The 15,993-nt window shown below is 32.2% G+C and overlaps 1 protein-coding gene across 4 annotated transcripts in view; it reads right to left on the reverse strand.

The window, feature by feature from the left end:
• LOC106787879 (CUGBP Elav-like family member 2) overlaps nt 1–11,759 on the reverse strand; it is a 376,528-nt gene extending 364,769 nt beyond the window's left edge. For all 4 annotated transcript variants that reach the window (XM_014750616.1, XM_014750613.1, XM_014750614.1 and 1 more), the window contains exon 1: nt 10,577–11,759. In XM_014750616.1, the coding sequence (XP_014606102.1) occupies nt 10,577–10,587 (11 nt within the window). In that variant the 5' untranslated portion in view covers nt 10,588–11,759. The remainder of the gene's footprint in view (nt 1–10,576) is intronic.
• Nucleotides 11,760–15,993: the final 4,234 nt, after the last annotated feature.

The following is a 15,993-nucleotide window of genomic DNA, read 5'->3' on the forward strand; positions in this document are numbered from 1 at the left end:
AAAAAGAAATTGAAATATAATTCTAAGTGCAATGGGTTAATACAATTATATGCTGAGAATGAAAAAAGAAAAAGAACTCTAGCTAAAAAGTGAAAAAAGAAAAATAATAATTATGGTTACGTTTAGTGTATAAAAAAAAAGAAAAAAAGAAAAAAAAAAAAAGAAACTGGGGAATATCAATCTTATAAAATGGATAAGATTTTTATTCAAATGAAAGCAACCAGAAACTGTCGTAGAAAATACCATAAATAAATTTGTGACGTAGCTGATTTTTATCAACGATACAAGTCGATGAGCAATCAGAAATAAATGATGGAATGAATCAATTCTGTTGTCAAGGGTCACAGAACACGCATATCGGTGAACGCAAATGAATCTTTTATAACTGGACACGACACGCGATGCGTTACTATTTTAAAAGTGAACCAATCGGTAGTAAGTATGGTGAATTCGATAAATGCACCAAAGTGCTTCCTATTTCTTTTCTTATCGATTTACGAACAACAACGATGACGACGACGAAGAGAAACCACCAATGACGATGACGAGCGTTGCTACGGATAATAAAAAATATTAAAAAATATAATATACAAATTTTATGAAATAATTTTTTTATTACATTTTTGAAACACATTTTATAAATTTATTCGATATCCTAATACAAAAAAAAAAAAAAACTTTCAAAATAATTTTGTCATCGTTAAAAAACTGTAAAAAGTTCAATCACATATTATACAAAGCGAATAATTGATTAAACAATTTGTTTGAAATATTTAAAAGAAAATGTTGTTTAAATAAATCCGCTTTGTTCCGTACAAAAATCGATTTATGATTTGATTGAAAATTACACAAATAAATCTAATAGAAAATAAGAAAAAAACTGGTGAATCGAGATGTAAGAATGATAATAATAATTTTATAATTAATTACGAGATTGATTAGATTAAACCAAACAATTATATTCTTACCGAACACGCATCGTTGACATACGTGTTTATAATACGACAGTCGAGCTGTGACTGTTTCTCGAGTGTTTGAAATAAGAGTAAACATAATATACGTAAAGAAATAATTCGATCATTATAATTTTCTCGGAAAGGTCGATGTAATCAACGGTTACTGTTTATCAAAACTAATTTCTTTAATAAATCTTACGGAGTGCATATAAACGTTATCCAACGAGTTTATTCAATGCATTTTTTATTCTCTTTTTTAATATTTTCATTATAAAATATAACCGATAAAAAAAACCAACGATTTTGTTTCTTTTTCATCAACGACATTATATTTTTAATCGAATTTATCTTTTTTCTCTATCCATACGAAATTTTCTTTCGAACGTATTTATATTTATCTGTAATAAACATATTTTTCTTCTATAATTTATTTACGATAATCGAATGAGAATTAAAATTGCGTTAACAAGAAAAAAATTATCGAAATCTTTTTTCCCAAACTTTTATAAAACCAATGCGTTTTTCAATACTTTGATGTTTAAAAAGAAAACAATGTGATAAAGAAGACGATTATCAACGATCTCTCGTTGTACGAATTAACCCTTCTTTGCATGATGATGGAAATTTCAATCATAATATTTAGTCAACAAGAAAAAGGTACTCAAAACCCTTGTAATGTATATTTGTTGTTGCTGGCAACTTTTTAAGCGACTATTGCGTACAACAAAACGCAGTTGTCAAAAAATAGCACTAGGATTTTTTTAAATATTTTTCCTTTAATCTAGAGCATTAATTACATCACCCTGATTTATTTTAAAAAAAAAGAAAAAATCATGCAAAGAAGGGTTAATAATACCTCTTACAGATAATCAAATTCATTTTAATTACATTACATATAATTTAATCTTAAAACGAAAAGAGAGCTCGTACGATTTCCTATTGAACAGTATAACATACGTTACGAAAGATATAAATTTATATACGATATCTAAAAATGAGAGAGAGAGAGAGAGAGAGAAAAAAAATAGAAAAAAGGGACAAATAAATAAACGATCAGAATATTGTTTCCCTTTTTTTTTCTTTTTCGATACGATACGCGAATAAAACATTTGAGAGAACTGTTCTCGCACTATACGGTGGCAAAAGAAGGAGGTAGTTTACCACGAATTTGGTTTTTACGAGAAACGAGAGACCAACCAAGAAGAATGAAAGAAAGAGAGTAAAAGAAGGAGAAAAAAAAAGAAAGAAAGGAAGGAAGGAAGGAAGGAAGGAAGGAAGGAAGAAGGGTGAAACCCAAAACCTCGACAGTTCGCAATCTTTTCCACCGTAGTATTCTACGTTGAAGCAACGTAAGCACTTTTGCAAGGGAACTGAAGTGGTTTTCCTCGCGTGCATAGCCAGACATCGTTCGTGGATTTCATGAACAGCTCCTAAACCACAAGCCACATCTCGTTCCTTCTCGTCGCAATAGGCATCGTTGCATTTTTTCAACGTTCTCGTTTTTATTTCACCAACCTTTTCTTTCCCTCATCAAAATAAGAATATCTATTTATTTCCTTATATCGAAAATTACTCAAGAAAAAATATAAAACCCACCCCTTCAACTTCCTTTTACAATGTTTTCTTTTTCTTTCTTTATTTTATTTTATTATCAATCTTTTATAAATTCTTATACGTGTTTCCCCTTTGTCTTTAGAATATTTTGTTTCTCTCTCTCTTTTTATTTTAAACAATTGGAAAATTCACATTTTTTTTTTTTCTATTCGATTGTGAACCTTTTTTAAAATACTCCCGATGATTATTTTTTTAAATATTTTTCTAAATTTTCTTTATAAGAAATGTAATGGAAACATATATGTGTGTGTGTGTATGTGATATATTTAATAAATATATTTTTCTATAAGAATGATAGAAATTGGTATCGATTTTAATGAGCATACTGATCGAGTAAACGTTAGATATATTATAGTATAATTATTTGAACGTTACCTAATAATAATCGCGTTGCTGGACAAGATAATAATGGAACGTAACGGAGGATGTTTAATCAGGGATAGATGATATGATAATAATACAAGTTACACGCGTAAATTGAAACTTAATCAAGAAATTATCGTGTCATTTCGTAAATGAACCTATCCTTTTACTTTTATTTCAATATTTCATTTCAAATATATTAAACCCTTGTTACTGAAATCATAAATAACACTTAAACAACGCGTTAACGTAAAGAAGAATTATTCTTTTTGACAACAAAAATGATGCGTTATTCCTTTATTAGAAAAAAAAAAAAAGAAACAATGAAAATTTCTCGAAAACGTACGTGGAGTAATTTTTGTGTTTCTAATTTTCTAAAATTCCGTAGCAAACAAAGAAAGAAAAACAACAGACTGGGTTTAACGCAACGTAGAAATTATGTGGTTTCGAGTACGATTAAAACCACATAGTAATGTAAAAGAGATAAAGAGAAATAGTGGTTCGTTGTTTTTCGTTTGTATTGGGACAACTGCGACGAAATTCAATGTGCGATATGATCAATGGTCAGAAGGGTAATAGATTGGCTGTCTCGCAAAACGAACCATCCCTCTCTCCCTCTCTCTCTCTTTCTTTTTTTCGCTATGTCAAATTTTGCGATTAATTTGGGAACAATGAAAAAGCCAATCGAAAGCAGGAAAATGAGATTCGACGACACGGTGAACGTTGGCGAGTAAGCCACTTTCGTTTCAAAATGGTTATTACGTCCTTGATATACCGCGAATTCTTCGATTATCCCTCTCTTTTAAACGAGAAGAGAATAAAAAAAAAAAAGAAAAAAAAAAGAAAAAAGATAAAGGACAGCAGAGAAAGAACGAAGTAGAGGAGAGGTCTGTGGGTGGTGGTGGTGGTGGTGGTGGTGGTGGTGGTGGTGTACAGAGGAGTTTGTTGATGAACGAGAGAGAGAGAGAGTGAGAGTGAGACGGGGGTGAGGAAGGGTAGGGAACGTACAAATCGATTTGGACTATTACGAGGCAAAAGTAATTACATAACCGATTATTCTCCGCAAACAACTCGTGTTATTACCAAATGTGCTGTCATACGTCATTGTTATAAACAACATTTCAAACATGACCAAAGGTTTTAACTTAACGTTGACCGAAACATAATAAAAATGAATTATCATATCTTTCGAATTGCATTTTTTTGTTTAATTAATCGTGAACAAAAGAAAAGAAAACAGAAAAGAAAAAGAGAACGTTAGAGAGATTTTATTATTAATTTAATGTTTTTCTTTTTTTTGTTTTTCTATAAATCGTCTTACGAGATACATTTATTGTTAAATATCTCTGATGAAATTTTTAACGAAAACAATCGAGGAGAGAGAGAGAAAAACGATTAGGCACGGAACCCTCATCTCATATCGCGTGTTCAATTATTTATTATATTTAATTTTTGATTTTTGTGATCACATTCGAGAAAATAGTTTTCTACTAAAAATAAGATATCGTTTAGTTAAAACAGTAATGTGTGTGTGTGTGTGTGTGTTCTGTATCGTTAAAATAACAAGATTGCGATTAGTTACACGGATTTTCCGTAACTTGTTAACGGTGTAATTCGCACCACTTTCGATATGCTCTATGATGATGACCGTGGTTAAATGATAGAGCAAATGTTCTTTAGAAAACTTTGACGAATTTCGAAGGATGGCGACTGCGGCCTTTGGGAAAACTTGGAATTAGGCCAAACGTGCGTGAGTTTCTCAACACTTGTACACGCTGTCCGTATCGTCGACTATGAATCATTTAAATTTTCTTATGTTTCCTCTCTCTTTCTCTCTCTCTCTCTCTCTCTCCGTCTCTTTCTCATTCCGTAAAAAACATCAAACATACTTCAATTTACATTTATTTTCTTTCCAATACGCATTTACACATTTTATCAATCATATAATTTTTCCATTTTGTTTTATTCATTTTTTAAAATATCATATAAAAATTCTCGTACTAGATATGTTTATTTTTTTTTCTTTTTTCTTTTTTTGTTATTTTTCACATTCGATTGCATAGCAATTGTAAATAGATCTATAAAAAAAAAAAAAAGAAATTATTTCATTCGTCGCGTTTAACGTGTTGATGGTATCTATCTGCTGGCAAACGTTATTAAAATATACAAAATTGATATTTGATTTCTATTTGTATTTCATTTATATCCAATTCTTTTTTTTTTCTTTCATTATTTTCTTTTTCTTTTTTTTTTTTCTTTTCAACCTACCACAACCTATCATCTAATGAACTTACCCTAAACCTTGTAATTTGTTAAACAAATTCGTTGAAAAATGTATTCAAATGTATACATCATTCATTTCCAAATGAAACGAACTATTTCGTTTGCTATTATAATTGACTTAAATCATATTTTATATTAAGATATATATAATTTGTTCTATTTTAAAAGTGATCATTTGCAACGAGATATACACGTGAAATATCTGTATAAGTATAGTATTAAAATATAAAACAAAAAGAAAAATAAATGAATACCAGTGACCAGAATGACATATCACAACACATTACACTTATCCATTTATTCCACAAACAAATTTTCCGATAATTAATTCGAATCAATAAAAAGTATAAAAACCCCTCGTTTGTTCCTTTGCAAAAAAAAAAAATTGAATAGAAAGAAATAAACACGATATTCAACCCAAAAATAAACTCATTCTCTCTCTCTCACACTCTAATTCTTTCTCTTTCAGTTTGGCTTTCCATTTCAGTTTTTCTTTGCCTTCTTCTTCTTCCTCCTCCTCTTCCTACCTCTTCCTTTTTTTCTTCCTCTTCACCAGTGGTGGTAAATCATTTCCCGGTTGCAGGATCGTTAAGTCTCCTCGTCTAATTTACTGAGTTAGATAGGAAACCCTTCAATGTCTCCCTTCGTGTTCCAGTCTTCCGTTCTGTTCCGATCCTTCCTCGAATGAGAAGTATTCGACTACCACGACTAAGATGAGGAGGAGAAGAACCAAGGGTGGGATTGGAGGGGGCGTCGAGAGGGTGGATAGGAGAGAAAAGACGAAAGGAAGACGAGGACGACTACGAAATTTCAATTTCCGAAGCGAGTCGCAATGTCGAGCATTATCGATGTCGTTACGCGGAATTGCTTGGCACAAGCTCACCTAACCGGATGTAACTTTCCTTCCATCTTTTATTTTTCTTTTCGTTTTCGTTTTCTTTTCTTTTCACGGGGTGTATATACTTCAATCTCACTCTCACTCGCACTACCACTTTTTATCTTTTTATCTTTTTCCTTTCTGTTTTCTTCTATTTTCTATCATAATCTAGCCCCTCTCTCTCTCTCTTTCAACCCCTAACCCCTTCTTCACTTCCTTTTATCAATCGTCTAACTCTTTGCTATAGCCCTTTCCCTTTCTTTTGTTCGATATAATTCTCTATCCATCAAAAACACCTGATTTTCTTATTGTACAAGAAAACAGATACCTACACGTTATACTACTTTATGTTAATTTTGTTTTTTTCACGTGTACACCCGTGTTTATCGTATTTTTCTTTGATATTGATTCAATTATTGATAGATTTTGATTATTTGACAATTTTTTACAATGATTGGATAATATAATTTTGTAATGTAATTATTAGAAATATATATATATATATAAATTAAATATCGTTAATACGTTTTAATGATTTTAATATTAATCATTAAATTAGAAATATTCAATTATAATCAATCGAATATTTTCTATTATATTAGAATTCGCGTTAAGATGAAACTTCTTCTGGTTGGATGATGACCTTGCCCGCGAAAGCATTAAGCTTTTTTTATAAGATCGTTTAGATCGTTAGGAAAAGAAAATAATGATAAGGAAAGAAAGGTTACCCGGTCGTTACTCGGCTTATCTAAAGCCAGTTCACACGCTATGATGCAGAAACGAATGAACTTGTGTACACAAGCAGCAGCAACAGTAGCAGTAACCATGACGAACACCAGCTCAACGATAATGGCAGAAATCAACCGATCGAACAAAATATTTCATTATCGATAAAGGTTTTTTTTCTTTTCGATAAATCATTTGATTTATATTTTGTTCGTTCCGATTAAACACTTACCAGGAAAACATTTGCATCATTACTTATTATTACATCATTTTCATTTAACACGCACGGTCGTATTATTTCTTTTTTTCAATTTATTTATACGAATAATATATTTCGTTTGATTTTATACTCTACGAAAGTAAAAATAAAATAATAAAAAGAAATATAACAAGACGAAACTTATATAGATTTCTATATCGAGATTTATCATTTATTTGAATTGTCAATGACACATGTGAAAATAAAATCATTTAAATTAGATTTATAAATAACTAATAGCTTTGTGTTTTCGCGATAAGAAATTTGCTCGCGTTAAGCTATGCGCAAGTAAATAGAGTAAACATTTTCAAAGTAACGCGCAATTTCGATTCATGCATATATATGATAGAAATATATATATTAAGTTTCCATGCACGTACCAAAGGAAATTTCTCATTTATTTACGTAAGTTTTGCATACGATATCTCGTATGGAATAATCTAATGCGAGAAATAAAAAAAAAAAGAAACTAAAAAGAAATTAAAATAAAATAAAATAAAAATGAAAAATTTTACACAAGAAATGAACATTTATTTCTTCTTTTTCCTACGATCAAAAAAAAAATACATTTTCTTTCGTAAAAAACGACGAATAAGCGCTAAACGAAAGGGAGTAAATAATTTAGCGAAATATATTATTTAAATGATAAAATTTAACAGGGAACTTGGACATGAAAGAAGTAGAACTTAGTTTGATTTAGTTGGACGTTTCGTCCCTTTATTGGGACTTCTTCAGCAACTAGAAATTTTATTTTATTATTATTTCTTATATTACGACATACATGAGGCTCATACAATATATMATTTTTTTACATGTTACCTTGATCTTTACAGTTCAGCGTCTTTTTTYATTGAGTAGACATACATTTTTCTTTTTATTAATATTCAAAACACAAAACATCTAAACTTCGTTAAATTGATCGTTATTATTTAAGTTCCTCAACAAGTTTTATATTTAACTTAATAACGATCAACTTAAATAATAACGATCAATTTAACGAAGTTTAGATGTTTTGTGTTTTGAATATTAATAAAAAGAAAAATGTATGTCTACTCAATGAAAAAAGACGCTGAACTGTAAAAATTAAGTTGCTGAAGAAGTCCCAATAAAGGAACGAAACGTCCAACTAAATCAAACTAAGTTCTACTTCTTTCATGTCCAAGTTCCCTGTTCAATTTTATCATTAAAAATTGTAATTTTTGGACGAGAGAAATACTAAATAAATATTATTTAAAATTTGCCTAAGATTTATCATATGAGTTGATTTTTTAGTAATATTTCGTTTATGCGATAGATAGATCGAGAAAACTAGAAATAAAATAGAAAACGAGTAGAATCGTGGCGATTTCTATCGTTCCCTCGTTTCTACTTTTCCACAGGATCCTCTTTCTCTCTCTCTCTCTCACCGTTTATTCTTTTTTTTACTATTTCACCACTCTCACTATCGTTCTCGGTCTCTTTTACTTTTGCACAAACGTCACGTGTCGCCATAAAGCTACGTGCCAGTAGAAACAAAGGATCGACTACGACCCTTAGACGATTTTTCGCGTGTGAACAAAATAGAAATGTAAGTCAAGGATTTGGCGGTTAGAAACACTAACAATAAAACACATCTTCTCATCTGTCTGTCTGTCTGTCTGTCTGCTTTAAATGCGTAAGATAGAAAATTAAATGGAGTAACAATTGTGCCGATAAAGATCTACTATCGTTTTCTTTTTTTTTCCTTATTAAAATATCATTACGCTTAAATTTGGTTTTAATCAGACAAATTTTGACACTCATATTTGACAAATAAAAATAAACATTTAAATTATATAAAAACGTTAAATGTGATGTGTGCTGAAAGAAAAAAAAAAAAATAAAACACACAAAAAAATATACCACGTTTTAAAGTATAATATAATTAAAAAGAAAACAATTCGATGAGCACTTAAATCAACATTCGTAATTAAAAAAAAAAAAAAAAGACAAAAAATATTGACCGAGATTTGCTAAGAGAAGTGTAAAAAATAAAGGAAAGAAAAACAATGGTAAAAAAACTAATAATATACCATAATCATAACGTCAAGAAGGCCAACGATGATGTGTCAATGTGAAAAAGAAACTGCTCGTCATTGAAAGAGAGGACAACCAACGTGAGGTGCAGTGTATTAACATAGTCGACATTAATAGATATTATGCAAAGTAACAAAAGAGAACTGTTATCGAACGTCGGCACGTTGTATGTCGTCGTCATCATCGACACATCGTGTTAGAAACATCGGAAAAGTTTAGGACAAAGGTAGAATGCGTTTTCTTTTACGTGCTTTCACATACACACATAGAAACACACACACATACATATATAGTATACACAGGTGGTGAATGTTACATCGTTACGTCGAAGATTATCATCATTTAACGAATAATAAACATTTTAATTGTATCAATATTAATTTGTACAAATATTTGCTACTAATGTTAAAAAATACAAAAAAGAAAAAAATGAAACGAACATATTAACACACGATTTTTCGTCAAAAGTTAAATGATATATATATATATATATATTAATAAAAAAAAATATAATGAAGATAATATTATTAAACGTTTAGAATCGTCAAAATCGTGTAATAGTATTTATTAATTTTAAACTCGCGATATCGTAAGATATATATCAGTTTCGTAATTATATCAAAGTGATTCTTCAATGGAAATGAGTTATATAAATATTTGTAAATTAAAAAGATAGAAAAAGAGAAAAAAAAAAGAGAAACTGTAAAGAATCGTACGCGTTATCTCGTACTCATGCGTACCAGATGTTCCAAGACGTATTATGTTAATACGGAATACTAAATGCGTTCGATCCTTGGGTTGGCTGTTGTGTTCGATCTGATCGTCACGATCCATTTAACATAAACTTCCATACGTGTAGTCGATGAGAAAAACACGAGTATCAAATATGTTTCTGACTGAATAAATAAAAGAAAAAGAAAAAAGAGAAAAAGGGCGACGCGTGGCAGTATGATAATAGAACGTGAGAACGTGGTCATTATACTCGTGGACCCAACGAATTCAATTAATAATATAACAAAAAAAAAAGAAAAAAAGGAAATAGAGGAAACACACGAGCTGAGCGAGCGAGCGAGCGAGCGTGCATGAGTTTCCGTTCAAGTCAGCGTGCACATGTTACGCGTTTTTATTTGCGTGTTTTTTTTTTTTGGGGAGAATAAAAATAAGAAATGAAAAAAGAAAAAAAATATACGGAGAGTGAGAGCGAGAGAGAGAGAGAGAGAAAGGGGGATGAAAGGAAGGGAGAGGGGAATAAACTAAAATAAAGAAATTTAACAAATATGCCTGGAACCATCTCGGTTACGAAAAAAAAGATTGAAATTAAAGTGAACAAAGTAATACGGAGATCGAATAAACGTACATACATATATATATCATATATATATATATACACGTGTTAAAATATTATTATAGATATGCATAATTATAATAAACAATGCAACGTACCAGATGACCATAATAAAGATCCACGAACTTTCCACGCTCCTCCGTTTCAACGTTATTTTTTATTCTTCTATCTTCTTATCTCTTCTTCTTCTTCTTCTTCTTCTTATAACACTTGACTAATTATCAAAGTCCAGAGTATAGAAGAAAACACATTTCACACGATATGAAACACCGGGTGTCTTAGATCACTGCTCGCGAGCCTCGGGTTAAAAGGCGAGGCTCACGAACGGCGACGTGGTGCACGACGACGATGACATTGACGACACCACCACTCGAGAGTTGTGTTTTTTACCTCTTCCTTTTTCACTTTTACGAAATGAAAGAAAGAAAAAAAAAACAAAAAATCAAACATATAAGGAACGACGGAACTATCGAAACGGGGGAAAAGAAAAAGAAAAAAAAAAAAAAATCACAATAAGTGACGAGGGGGGTTATTAACGTTCCTCTTTGTTCCACCAAGTAGTCAAAAATCCTTCCTTCCTTACTTCCTTCCTTTTTCCAAAGATATATTCGATGCTCCTCGAAACTGACTTTTACATTTGTAACGCAAACGTACGAAAGTTTTACTTCCTTATCCCCCTTTTGCCCCCCCCCCGCTCTCGTTCGTAGATGTAACAGTTGAGAATAATCAAAGTAAAATCGAAATACCGACAAAAATTAACGTATCTCTCGGCACACCAAATTTCCAAGTAATAGTAATAGTAGAAAACGATGGGGAAAGGACAAAAAAATTTGACGAAGATTTCAAAGGAAAAGGAAAAGAAACAAAGTTTATAAAATTCGATGGGTAAAAAGGAAAAAAAAAAGAAAAGAAGAATTGGAATGGGGGAGGAGAGGAACCGGGGGGAGGGGGATGAATTAGACGATTGGATCTCGATTTGGAAAAGGATGTGCAAGGATGCGTAATGGATCGTGTAAGAAAAAGGGGGGAACGGGAGGAAGGGATTAGATGGTAAAGGATGGTAGACGACGATCTTCTCTCTCTCTCTCCTCTCTCTCCTCTCTCTCTCTCTCTCTTTCTCTTTCTCTTTCTCCTCTCCTTCTCTTTCCGGTGCGAACAGGTGGGCACACGCTCGCGACACGCTGCGCGCCCGCGGAGAACACGCGAGTCTCGCGAGATACGGGAAAACGACAATGAGAGAAGACGCACGCGTCGCGACGGCTTGACGTCGACTAAGGTAGATCGGACTCGGCGCTTCACGCCACGCACCCCCACCACCGCGAATCCGCCGCCGCCACCCCCACCACCATCACCGTCGCGACGTCGGCCGACGCCGACGCCGAAGCGGAAGTCGAAGCTGAAAACCGAAGCCGAAGAAACCTTTAACGACAAACTCTCCCGCCAGTGCTCCGAGGGCGCCACCGTCGTTTATCCTCCCACCCTCCTACTTTCCCCCTTTCGCATCATTTCTTCGAGATTAACACACTTTTCTCTGACCGATCGCCTATTAATCGGCTTTTTTTATATCAACAACGCTGACCGACCGAATGACTATTAATCGGCTTTTTTATTGCCCACACTTACCGAACAATCGTTTTTGTTGCATTGTTCTTATCAATATTTTATTTAATCTAATTATTCTATCATGTAATATTCTGTATATACTAATATATTCTGTAATAATAGAAATCGGACAATTCTCTCTCTGAGCATACGAAACAAACAGATACTCCCGGGCGCTAGTGTAGGCCGAAAAACAGCCATCGTTGTTTGAGAGGGCGGTCAGTAAAATGTTAAAGCCACGATTTTCTTTTCCACGATCACACTTTATTTCTTCATTGGTATATCTATTTTCTTCTATTTCTATCCGACACTTTTCTATTATACGTGGAACCCTATTTCCATCCCCTGTTACCATACTACATCTCCCATTCTTCGAAGCAAACCGAAACAGAAAGCTTCTTGGATTATCTTACTCTCTCTTCCTTTCTTTTTTTGGATTTTATCTATCTATATAGATTTAGTTTTGAAAACTATATATATATATATATATATATATATGCGACGATCTTCGTCGATCATTCTGCAATCCTGATCGAGATTCCTCATGCAACCATCCTGACATTTCTATACAAATTTGATCTATGGTGCGTTAAACATAAATCAATATAATAATATTAAATTGATTTATATACGAATAATCCTTTCTTTTTTTTTTACCATTTACTTTTAACAAATTATTATTTCTTTGTATTTTTTTTTCTTTTTTTAATTTTCAATTATTATATTTCTTTTAATGCGATAGATAATTTTTAATTGGCAACATACTATATTTCGTTTTAACCACGAGGCCGAGACTAATTATTATTCGTGGGGGTTTTTACCTTTCTTTTTTTTCTCTATTTTTCATTCTTTCTTTTTTCTACTTAGATGTTTTAAAAGTACCGATAATAAATTGTTTCACGTAAACGTGTCGCACAAACTATTAGTGCTTTTTCGATAATCTAAGTACGATCATTACGATGCTCTCGCATAACACACACCCACACACAAGTACATATATAGAGAGAAAGAGAGAGAGAGAGAGAGAGAGAGAGAAGGGTTACATGTCTGTGACTTTACGGTGGATGGCCGCACGCGAATGACCTCGAAGATCATTTGTCATACTGTCGCAAGTTTGCTAGTTAATGCACCGGCCTGCATCACGCGTGCGCACGCACGTTCTACTTCCTCTTGTCGGGACCATCCTTCTTGCTACAATTTTCAAACTATAACGCTTTATACATACTCCACACACACACACACACACAAATTTATAGACAAGAATGTACGTACACATACGTATTCATGAAAATACGTAAAAGTAATAAGCACATTGAGGATGCATAATATTTGAAAGTAAGAATATACCTGGTGTCTTCTGTTTTCTTCACTTTGTTCTTTCTCTTTCTCTCTAATAACAAAAAAAAAGAACTGACAAATGTAAGAGCGTATTTAGTGCCAAGAAGAAGTCGCCATCTCGACAAAGCTTCCTCGAATCGTAAATTTGACTTTTAACGACTTCTCCGTTTCCCCTCCCACCCTCCCTTCCACCGTTCTCATCCCATTTTTTCTCATTCTCTTTCGTAAGTTTTAGTATGCGAAAGATCAACGATCAAAGAAAGCTTGTTACCGTTAGTTAAAAGGAAAGAGAAAAAGAGAGAGAGAGAGAGAGAGAGAAATATTATACCATGATCTAACCTGAAGCTTTACTACTTTCACGATCGAAACCATTTCAATGATCGATAATAATGAACTTGTTCGAGATTTACACCGGGACAGTATTACCGATGAACTTTTACGATTGGCCGATAAATGAAATCAAGTTTAACAACGGCTATTAACGTTTATATACATTTGCATCTAATTAATTAACTAACAACTATCCACCTTCGAATTATCCATTTAAATATTTTCATCTATCCCCGTATTGAATTAACAATTTACCCAAAACCCCAATCCCATCCCCCATCTTTCTTCCAGCAAAGTCTACGTTTCCCAAATCGTATTTATTGGCTTATATTACTCGGTCTGATATTATTCATTTAATTATCGTTATTGATCCTCTCTTCCTTCACGTGTAGTCTTTAGAACAGAATGAGAAAATTAAAAAATAAGAAAAAAAAACCAAAAATGAAAAGAAGAAAAATAAAACGAGGAAACACAGGAGGTGATTTATTAAAAATTGTATCAAGTCTTTTGTTGTTTTTTTTTTCTTTCTGTTTGCTTTCGAAACACACACAACTGATTTAAATTGTCCGTCATACGTCCTGCAATGATTACGTCATTTTTAATTATGTCACTAAAGTCTACCCGTTTATGACATCGTACTCGATACACTGTCGCTTCGATCTGCACCAATCAATTTCCCATTTCCTATAGTTTCATTTCTATTAAAACAAATAATATTATATCCCGTTATTCGTGATTTCGCATCAACGAAAAATTGATTATATACAAGTCAATACCGTTTACATACACATATATATATATATACTCACGTATGCATTTAAATGAAATTTTACTATTGAAGTATAGAAAAAACAAAAACAAAAAAAAATGTGTTAAACTTATCGGATCGTTTGGAACGTACAAATTTAGCATAAACTTGGAGAAAAACGATATCTCGAGATCGATAGATCGTATCAAGGCCGAAACACGTAAACTACTATGAATTCAGAAATTGGATCAAACGATCGAGCGATTCCAATTTATGTCGCTTACAATACCATGCTGTATTCGTTCGCATAACGATAACAAGAGCAACGAGGAATCCTATGAAAGAGAAATAGAAACATAGAATCACTAGGGTGAGAAAGGGAGAAAAGGGGAGAGAAAGAAAGAGGGAAAGAGAGAGAGAGATAGAGAGAGGAACATACGGTTTACACCAGGTACCAAAATTAGCGTTCACCAATTATTGGTTGCAACACTTTATCGATTTCTTATTGTTATCGCTCGTAAATTAATTAAATTAACAATTACGATTGGCACCACGGGGCAAACCCTCTGCTCGTAAATAACATCGCTTGCGTTATTCGCATGTGTTTATGTTTGTTCTTACCCATATATAAACATACATATGTATATGTATATGCAAATGCAAATATGTATTGTATATATGTCGTATATATTAAATCGTATAATTCAGTTAATTCATGAAATATCATTGACACGAAATAATGAAATATTTCCAAAAAAATTTCTATACAAACATATTGCGATAATCCTACAATACGTATGCTCTTATATTTATTTGATAAATATATATATATGAAATAATTTAAAAATTAACATTAACATATACATCAGTTTTTATTGTAGATACGTGATATGTATATTACACACACACACACACATTTATCCTACATACATACATTCATGGTATATGCACACGTTTATTCGTGGATATGATATTCCGAAACGTATGACAATACGGTTTTCTTTCTTGCGAACGTAAAGCGTAAGGAAGTACATAGAAATCGAATGAGGGAAGAGAATAAGAGGACCGCTAGGGAGGAAAAATATATGAACAGTTTCAAGAGGAACGATTCTTAAATTTCTATCATAGTAACTAATAACTAAGTTATAACTTTACCGATGCAGGAAGCTCGTTCAATGCACACAATTGCAAGATAAGATACATAAACGAACTACTAACGTAAACAAAAGAACATTAAAAAACAAAACACCCCAACGCGTTTATAATATTTTATATTTGTAAAATGAGACTGTGTTACTGTTCGAGAACTAAACATCGACTGTAGACGTCTGTCTTTTCGAAAAAACATTTAAAAAGTTTCCTTTTGACGATACAAATGCTTGTTTATTAGAATATTTGAATTTTATTACAATACTCGTTTATTAGCTGATGTATACGTGACCCTTGTTGATCTCTCCTTGCCTCCATGAATATGTTGATGCATTTAATCTATGACTT

The sequence above is a fragment of the Polistes canadensis genome, unplaced genomic scaffold (assembly GCF_001313835.1).
Source record: "Polistes canadensis isolate GaletaPanama2010 unplaced genomic scaffold, ASM131383v1 scaffold_118, whole genome shotgun sequence".
In the NCBI taxonomy this organism is placed as follows: Eukaryota; Metazoa; Arthropoda; class Insecta; order Hymenoptera; family Vespidae; genus Polistes; species Polistes canadensis.